We start from the raw sequence: 9,428 nt of genomic DNA, 5'->3' as shown, positions 1-9,428 counted from the left end.
GCGCTGCCCTTTGAATGAGGCGTTAAACTGAGATTCCATCCACCTGAAGACCGAAGGTCGATTGGAAATGAGAAGGCAGAAGTTCATCCCTTCTGGCCAACGATTCCTCCCACGGCTTAAGAAAAAATTGTTCCTGCAAATTGGCTGCCACTTTCGCCTACAAAATACACAGTCACTACACTTTACAGACAGAAAAAATAACTCTGTGTCAGGGTATTAAGGGATGTGGGGCAAGGGTGGGTAATTGGACTTGAGGTACAGATCAGCCACTATCTTATAGAGTGGCGGAACAGGCTCGAGGGGCTGAATGGCCTCCTCCTGTTTCTGTGTTTCTAAGCGCTCAGAGACGTCCTCCGAACGTGAATAGCAGATGCGGGGATTATTATTTCGGACAGATCCTGTGCTGTTCAAACCAGTGGTGTTGGTTGCTCTCAGGCATGTAAACAAGTGGTGTCTCTCCTGATGAGCATGAGTTTCAAATCCAATTACAATCGGCACCACACCAGGCATCTCCCTAAGACTCTCACTTTACCTTTAATGATTTAAACAGGTTCGTTTGAAGCTCACGCAATTATCTTAGAGGCCCTCAGTGTCCGTCACTGAAACCCCAGCACTAATCGGAGGCGGCGTGCTTAAGCACTTCAACGCGCAAGGGGGAATCCGCAAGCCAGTTCATCCTTACCACATCGTCGAGACAAAGTCACAAAGACTTTGATAGAAATGGCTGGAAAGTGTCGGGCCTGGATTTTTAGTGGGCGAACCCGACAGCGAACAGTGCTGTAGGATCTTTTAACATCCACCCTGAACAGTCTCATGTGAAGGGCAGCAGCCCAAGCAATGCAGTAGGGCAATGGTCTTGAACCCACCAGCTCGGTGAGCCAGAGAGACGAGAGCGCTACCGATTGAGCCAGACCCACACCGGACTAAGCATGTGGGCTGCTGTCGACTACCAGGACGCCCTTGCGGTGTGTGATGTGATGGCAGTTACCCTGGGGATAAGCATCATGTCACAGGTCACTTTTTCACCCCCAGCTCTTGTTGAGCTTCAACGTATTTCGTGCAGATGATGAATACTCAGCGCACGGTTCACTTTCTGCCTGGCTCTAGGTGTGAGTGTCATCGCCGCTGACTTCATGACACGTGAACTTTAGCTGAAAAGGGGGAGATAAGAGATTAACGGTGTTAGATTACGCTCTTAGACTTTATTAATAAGCTTAACTGCACTGGTAATGACGGGTCACCTCTGCCAGGCAGCCAATTAATGAACATCGACCGTAACACTACACCCTCGGTTGCAACCGCTACGCCGACAGAACCATCAGGTAGCGACCGGAAATGAAAACTCTTGTGGGGCAAAAAAAATGCGGCCTGGGATGTTTTCACGCGTGATAATTATCACACCGAGCCAAAAAAGGCAATGACCGCAAACTGCGCAGTCAATTCACTTTGCAGTATATTCTTTGAAGCCCTTTGAGACGTCTCAACGCCGTGACAAGGCACTGGATCAGATGCAGGGATTATTATTATTATGGCTTAAGAACTTGCATTTGATACAGAGCCTTATCGCGTCGTTGAGACGTCCCAAAGCGCTTCAAAAGAACACACCGCAAAGCGAATTGCCTGTACGTTTTGCGGGCGAAACGCGGCAGCCAACTGCGCACAGCGGTGTCCCACGGACGGTCGTGGATTGAGCGACCTCTCTCGGCTCCTGGACAAAGGGTACTCTGCGTCGGGCTTCGCTCCAGTTCTTGGCACGCTTTGCTCTCGGGGTTGGGGGGTTGGGGGGGGGGAAGAACTTTGCAGCCGGCCGAGGTCTCTCTCCTGGTTCGAGATTACACTGCCAGCAGGCAGTTCCTGGTTGCCTTAGCGACAGATGGATCTGTGCATGTTTGTTGATAAGAAATTTCACAGTTTACCAACTCCTGCATAATCAGTTCCACCCACGGCGATGGGAACCCTGAGTCCTATTTCGCAATACAAGGCTCCATTTATTTTTCTCAGCACGGTTCCAAGGCTCTCCACTTAATGCACTGTTGTTCATGATAATAACAATAATCCCTGCATTTGGTACGTCGGGATATCTCCGAGTCCTTGGGAAGATTGTCACCGCGCGCTTTAAGTAGACGAACGCAACGGCCAATTTGCACGCACTCCCACGTCCCGCAAATCGCCACAAAGTGAAGTGAGTGACCGGCTTTATCGGGCGGGGATTGTCGGGCAGGACTCCGGGAGAGAGAGAGAGAGAGAGAGAGAGGGAGAGAGAGAGAGAAACTCCCTTTTCTTTGCAAATAGGGCCGTGGGAATCTTTGACGTCTGCCCAAACAGGGCACGATGGGACCATGGTTTACCGTCTCAGCCGAAAAACGGCACCTCCGACAATGCAGTATTCTCCAACCCCCACAAGCTATTCCCCAGCACTGCACTGGAGAGTCACCCTGGACTCTGAAGCATCTCAAAGCGCCTCCAAGGATTTTTACTGTGCGTTGTATTTGTAAGCGAATCCAGGTTTGCTTGTAAATGACAATGCTATTCAAGATCACTTTTAATAATGCATCGTTGCCTGTTAAAGCTGACTGTAGGCCTGAAATTCCACCACGCATAATGTCTCGAAATATAAGCACCCCAGAACTTCCCCCACCAATCCTAATTTGGAGGCCGACGTTTTTCAAGAACTGCGGAAAAACGTTTCCCGAACGAGGAGTGAATTTAGGTACTTTCCCCAATTCTGCATGGCCTTAAATTGCAACACAAGACGACGGCGACAACAACAGATTGTATTTATATTGCGCCTTTCGTGTTCAGAGGTCATCCCAAGGCACTGGACAGTGAAAGGTTTCAACTTGAGGCTGGGGCTTGGAATCAAGGTGGGCGGAAGGCAAGAGGGCGGGAAGGTGACCGAAGGCGCGATCGAAGAGAAAGGTCTTGAGACAGGCCGGTATGATTTTAGTAGGTCGCAGAGGTAGGGAGGAATATGGAGGACTGTGGAGGGCTTTAAACGTGAGGACTAGGATCTTAAACTGAAGACAAAATAATCGCAAGAGTATATAATAATCCTTGCATTTGATACAGCACCTTATCACGTCTTCGAGACGTCTCAAAGCGCTTCACAGGATACACTGTAAAGTGAATTGACTGTATATTTTGTGGGTGAAACGCGGCAGCCAATTGCGCACAGCAGCGTCCCCACAAACGGTCGTGGATTGAAGTGACCAAATTCTTATTTCTTTAAAAATTTTATGTATCACGTCTTAAGCGAGCAGAAAGGGACGGACAGCTGTGAATTGACTGATGGCGTCGAGCGAGAGACGTCAAAAGCCGAAAGTTATGGGATAAAGTTAGTGCTATCTGCAAAACACTTTTATTAGGAAGCAGGAAAGCAGAATCTTTTTATACCCCTCAAAGGATATTAATTTTCTCTCCTGCAAATATTACATTTTGTTTATTACCGCTCTGCAGGAAGGATCGGAGAGCAGTTTGGGAGCGATAACAGAGATACATTCAAAATCATGCCTCGTATCCTTGCTCCACCTGTGACTTTTAAGACAGAACACAAGGAATATAGGATTTTTATTTTACTTATGGCCCTAATTTTATTCCGGTTTATAAAATGATCACATTTTGTTGAGCTCTCCCACTGCAGCTCTCGACGCTAATCTCATCCATCATCAAAGGCTGAAAGTTTGAGGTGCAGTTGGAGCTATTTGCAGAACACTTCTATTAGTAAACAGAACCTTTTATACCCCTCCAAGGATAACAATTTTCCTACTCTAATCTCGACATCCGTACACTTTTAAACATTATTTTTCTCTAGTGCACATCTAATTCCCCTTCTAAATGCTATTACGAACTCAACAATCCCCCAGATACATTGGGGATGTTAGTGGGATATTGCTGGAGTCCAAACGTAGCTACCATTTGGAAGCAACAAGTAATAATAATAATAACAATTCTTGCATTTGATATAGCGTCTTATCGCATCGTTCAGAAAAAAAAAGGAAAAGGGCCCTTGTTTGCGAATGCAGGGACGGACGCAAGGGATGATTCACAGCCTGTCTGTCTTCAAAAGCAATTCCAGAGCCTCGTGAAAGGTTCAGGGAGAAATTCAATAACGTGGGTGCCAGCCTACATACTGATGTGCCCGCTGTTTAATTGCTGATTCACATCGCGGCTGCTTGTGAGACCTTGCCATGCGTAAAATTGGCTGCCGGTTTTGCCTTCAAAACAATGCACTCATTAGACTTGGCAACTGAGACGTTTGGAACTGCAGCCTGGGCTGCACCAAATGCAAGGATTATTTAATTTTCAAAGTCAAGATTCGGAGCAGAAATCAGAAGTTGCTAACTGGCCTCCTCTGAAATTGCATTGGTTAATTTCACGCGGTTGGTTTACTCTGTTCTACCGGGCTAGATAGAGTAGGGAAGGAAATATCAGCCGGGGATCTCCTTCTGATCTGTATCCAGTGCCTTCTGATTGATTACTGCCATCCCAGTCCTGCGGAGCAGAGCAGAGCAAAGCAACAATAATGTTGATTCCCCAGTGTTAGAGGGAAGAGCTGTGAGGAATGACTAGACAAGTCAGGGCTTTTTCAGCCTCGAAAAGGGGCCTTGTGGAGGTGTAGGAGGTGATAAATGGGATGAAAGAATTAACAGTACATCCTGATATCTCGAGGTGACGGGACAAGAGGGCGTGGGTTTCAGTGGTGTGAAGGGTTGCAAAGAGCAATTTCAGCACAGCCTACAATGCAATGGTGGAGGGAGGTGCTGCATTTGTTGGGAAATGCTGTGCTTTGGATGAGAGGTTAAACCGAGCTCCCCGTCTGTACCTGGTCCCGTGGAGAGAAGGGAGGTTTTCTCTCTCCCAGTGTCCTGGCCGACAATCCCCCAGACAAGATCAGTCACTCCCTTCATGGCTGTTTGTGGTACTCAAATTAGCTGTCTTGTTCGCCTACAAATACACGATCAGCTACACTCAGCACTGAAAATCCTGTGAAGCGCTTTCAGACGTCTTGAGGATACGATAAGGCGCTTTATCAAATGCAAGGATTATTTTTATTATTTAATAAAGCAGGATTACTTGGATAAACTGACTTGCTAGCACCGCAAAGCCTTGCATGCAAGAGCTGTGCATCGAGATTCCTTCAGGGGGGAAAGAAATCGCATTGCGTGAGATACAATCATGTACATCTCCTAAGCCACAAACAATCCTTTGGGTCGAAACCGATTAACACACTGGAGGCTGGGACAAACTGCTTATGAGAGGAACGCTCAGTTAAACGACAGAAATTATAAAGCCAAATCAAACAGATTGACTTTGAAGACGCTCGCAAATGAGGTCAGCGGTAAGGCAGAGAATTGATAGCAAAACACAATCAAAGGCAGGACGGAGGTTTAAGATTTTATTATACGTTGCAGAATAGCCCTATAGTGCATTGGGGGATGCAACAGATGAGAATCTTATCCAGTCAAGAAACTAAAAAAATTCCCTAAAAAGGTACATTCATTCCAAGTTGCAAACGAGATCTTTGAGGGGGTGTAATAGATTGTTTTCCCCTCACAACCAGAGAAGGTATTTTTGCAAACCATCATGCAGAGCAATAATCATTATTATTATTATTAATAATATTAATAATATCAAGAGAAAGAAAAACTTCTTTAGGATAAGAAGTGGCAGCCAGACGATATTAATTATATTAATCCATACACTTTTAACCGTGAGCGCACACACACAAAGAAAAAATGGATTCTTTTGGTGTTCTCATGGTATTTGGCACTGTGTGATGATGCTTCATACAGCAATATAGAAATTTACATGTGTGCTGCCCACGATAACAAAACAAATCCATCGCACTTTAGCAATACATTTGTAGTTTTTACAAATCCCATCACTGTATACAAAATATGCCTCTTTACTTCTATTTCAGCAAAAAGCACTGCAGCATCAAGATAGATAGATATAGAGAGGGGGATATATATATATAGAGAGAGAGAGAGAGAGAGAGATAGAGAGAGAGAGAGACAGATAGATAGAAACACAAATCAAGCTTTGCACGTTTTGTTTCTAATCAAAACACAAACCGTGTTTTCCTTCATTCCTTAAAAAAAGGTTTGCTTTGTCTTTAGTTTAAAAACATTCAACACTGCGAGAGAAAAGGATTTGAAAGTTCGCTTCTTCTTAAAAAAAAACAATACGATTTTACATCCAAAGTGAGCGAAATTACTGATAACCGGCGAGAGTAAATGTTGTTGCTTTCACCACAAAGTAGCTCAGTAGCAATACAACACAGCGGTTGAATCGATGTTACAGGGGTCATCATTCATGCATGCAAGCTACATCATTCTCTTGGTTCGAGCACATAGATTGCTCCCGTGGCCCTTAATCTCTGTAGATAGGGTGACCGTCCGTCCCCTGGGACGAGGTGTTGTGTCACTGGGGTCAAATTTGCCCTGTCTTGGGTTCGGCGACAAACCGAGCAAGAACAATAACATTATAAAACACATACGCTCATCAATTAGTCAGAGAAACACAGCCATTAATCCAACACGCTTCTCCGAGTAACTATACTGTCAGCATCAGGAATTAGAATTATATATTTTTTATATATATGTGTGTGTGTGTGTGTTCCTGCCCCCCCCCCATCACCACCACCCCCAGATTTGGGTTTAAAAAATGTGGTCACCCTATCCATTTAAGGTGCTGCCCAAATACTGTCGATTTCAATGTAAATAAAGAGCTGGAAAGCAAACAGATGGGATATTACATGGCTCAAGTCAGTCAGTCTCTCCTCTCAACAAACCAACTCACAGTTACTCTTATAATTCACTCCCCACCCCCACAATCTCACACCCACCCAACCACCCAACACCCACCCACCCAACACCATCGTGTTCCTCTCCAAAACCCCAGGAACATAACCCAATTCCTTCCCTTCATTAGCAATGTGGCTCACGGCTCAATGCGTGATTTCAGGTCCTTGCACTGAACAGGGGGTGTGTGGGGGGGGGGTGTGGGGGGTGGGGGAGAGATGGTCTGGGGGTGGGTTGGGGGGTGGGGGAGAGATGGTCTGGGGGTGGGTTGGGGGGTGGGGGAGAGATGGTCTGGGGGTGGGTTGGGGGTGGGGGAGAGATAGTCTGGGGGTGGGTTGGGGGGGGGAGGAGAGTGGGTGGGGGTGGGGGGAGGGAAAGAAAAGGGGTTTCTCGTTTTATAATCGTCTCTCTCCAACACAGTGTCCCGGCTTTTTGCTGTTTTGTTGTTGTTGTTGTTGTTGTTGTTGTGTGTGTTATTTAAACGCCTTGAGGGGATTTTTCTGCTGTCGAGTTCAGCATTTCATCGATTCTTTCATCCTCGATGACAACTAAATAGACGGATAATCAGGAGACAGACAGACAGAGAGACAGAGAGACAGACAGACAGACAGACAGACAGAGACACAGAGACAAGAGACAAGAGACAAGAGAGACAGTTAATCAGAAAGGAAACACAACCCATGTTTGAGCTTTATCACCAGAATAAATAAAACCCTGTGAGGTGCGGATGGACAGATGTCCTGGGAAACATGCACTTACTATTATACACCGTCTGACACTTATTTTATGACTGATACCTGTGCTGTTCGTCTGCTCTGTCTCTCTGGCTATGGCCACACACCCTGTGCTGTGTACCCTCAACCCCCCAATTTGCTGATGGGGAATATCAGATACAGTTTGCGGGGCGCACGGTGTTTGCTGTGCGGATAAGCGGCTCGCACCCCACTTACCAACCCGAGGGAGGGGAAGGGGTGGTGGGTGGGGGGGTGGGGTGGGGGGGGGTGAAGGGATGATGTGCAACCGTGTTTACAAGCATCAAAACGAATGGGTCGCTCTCTAAGGGGAGAATGCAACATTCGCATTCGTTCTCTCTCTCTGTGTGTGTGTGTTCACCATCCATCGCCAGGGTTTGCAAAGGGGGTCGATTTAACACCAAAAAAAAGTTTAACACCGAACCCCCCACCACCCCTCAACCCCCCCACCCCACCAACCCCTCACACACACACACCTTTGCGCATCAGACACATATTATACGTTTATTCGTAAAATAACATGCAAACACCAACCCGGGAATTGCATTACTGTTGCATTATTTAAGCATCTGCATTGGAGCAGGAGAGAGAGAGAGAGGGGGGGGGGGGGGGGGGGGGGGGGAGAGAGAGAGAGAGAAAGAAAGAAAGGCAGAGAGGGAGGGAGAGAGAGAGAGAAAGACAGAGAGGCAGTAACTTTTTTTTACACACACACCACACACCAAAGACATGTCACATCAATATAGCTGTGAGCATCCACACACACACACACACACAAAACACACACACACAACACATGAAAACACTTACCCCGTTTGCTCCTTCCGATCTGCCCGAGTTTAGGGGGTCGTTTGCTTTGGTTGGACCCGAAAAAGTTGTTGGTGTCTTGCAGCCGACAAGTAAAGGAGAGTTTTCCGACGTCGTCGGCATCGCCATAATGCGCAATTTTCTCATCACCGTAAGGCAAGACCTCGGACATGGCTACTATTTATTTTTGGTGGTGGTGTCCTGTTGATGTTTGGCTGATGGGTTGGTTTGGTTTGGGATGTCCTGGTGGTGGTGGTGGTGGTGGTGGTGATGGTCGATCAACGTCAACAAGAGGAAGATAGCTTTGGGAGAAGATCTCTCCCTCTCTCTCTGTCTCTGTGTGTGTGTGTGTGTCTGTGAATAAAGGGTCTTTCTTTCTTTCTTCCTTTCTTTTTTTTTAAAGGGGGTGGGTGGGGGTGGGTGGGGGGGGGGTGTTGGGGTGGGTGCAAACGATGGGGAGAAATTGCAAACGGGCGTGTGAGGTTTTTAAGGGGAAAGTGCTTGGATCACAGCAGAGGTCGGTGCGCGTTGCATCTCATTTCCCATTCGCCCTCTTGGCGAAAAAAAAACAACACACACACACATACACCACAACTCACATCGTGTAAGATACCTCCTTCCTTTCTCAGCTCCCAAGGAACTTCCCACTATCTGCTGCTGCTGCTATCGTGGTGGTGGTGGCGGTGGTTTGTTTGGTGGTGGTGGTTGTTGTTGTTAATGATGATGGTCTTTTGAGAGCGATGTGTTTTGTGTGTCTGTGCGTTTTTGCACAGATTGCGCACAGGCTCTCTCTCTCTCTCTCTCTTTTTGGGGGGGTGGGAGAGGGGGGTGTGTGTGTGTGGGGGCTGGGAGGGTGGGGGTGATGGTGCTGGTGGTGGTGGGAGAGAGAGAGGGGGAGGGAGGTTTTAAAAAAAAACAGAGAGAGAGAGAGAGAGAGGCATCAACGCCTCATTAATTCAACTGCTCTGCTCTTGCAGCGTTTTGGGCACCGACTGATTGTAAGCTGCTCACGTTGTGTGGCTGTGTTTTTTTCTCTCTCTCTCCCTCCCCCCAGGCTTTCTAGGGATGG

General features: G+C 47.1%; 1 protein-coding gene across 1 annotated transcript; it reads right to left on the bottom strand.

Annotated features, from left to right (window-relative positions):
- Window positions 1–7,163: 7,163 nt before the first annotated feature.
- LOC121850712 (calcium/calmodulin-dependent protein kinase II inhibitor 2-like) lies at window positions 7,164–9,141 on the bottom strand. The gene is made up of 3 exons (XM_042343716.1): window positions 8,959–9,141; window positions 8,363–8,713; window positions 7,164–7,351 (listed from the first exon to the last, which is right to left on the bottom strand). The coding sequence occupies exons 2-3, from the start codon at window positions 8,529–8,531 to the stop codon at window positions 7,281–7,283; spliced, it is 240 nt and encodes a 79-aa protein (XP_042199650.1). The 5' UTR covers window positions 8,532–8,713; window positions 8,959–9,141; the 3' UTR covers window positions 7,164–7,280.
- Window positions 9,142–9,428: the final 287 nt, after the last annotated feature.

This window comes from Callorhinchus milii, unplaced genomic scaffold (genome assembly GCF_018977255.1).
Source record: "Callorhinchus milii isolate IMCB2004 unplaced genomic scaffold, IMCB_Cmil_1.0 Scaffold24, whole genome shotgun sequence".
Lineage (NCBI taxonomy): Eukaryota > Metazoa > Chordata > Chondrichthyes > Chimaeriformes > Callorhinchidae > Callorhinchus > Callorhinchus milii.
Note: the sequence above shows the minus strand (reverse complement) of the source record. Positions and strands in the feature narration are given on the sequence as shown.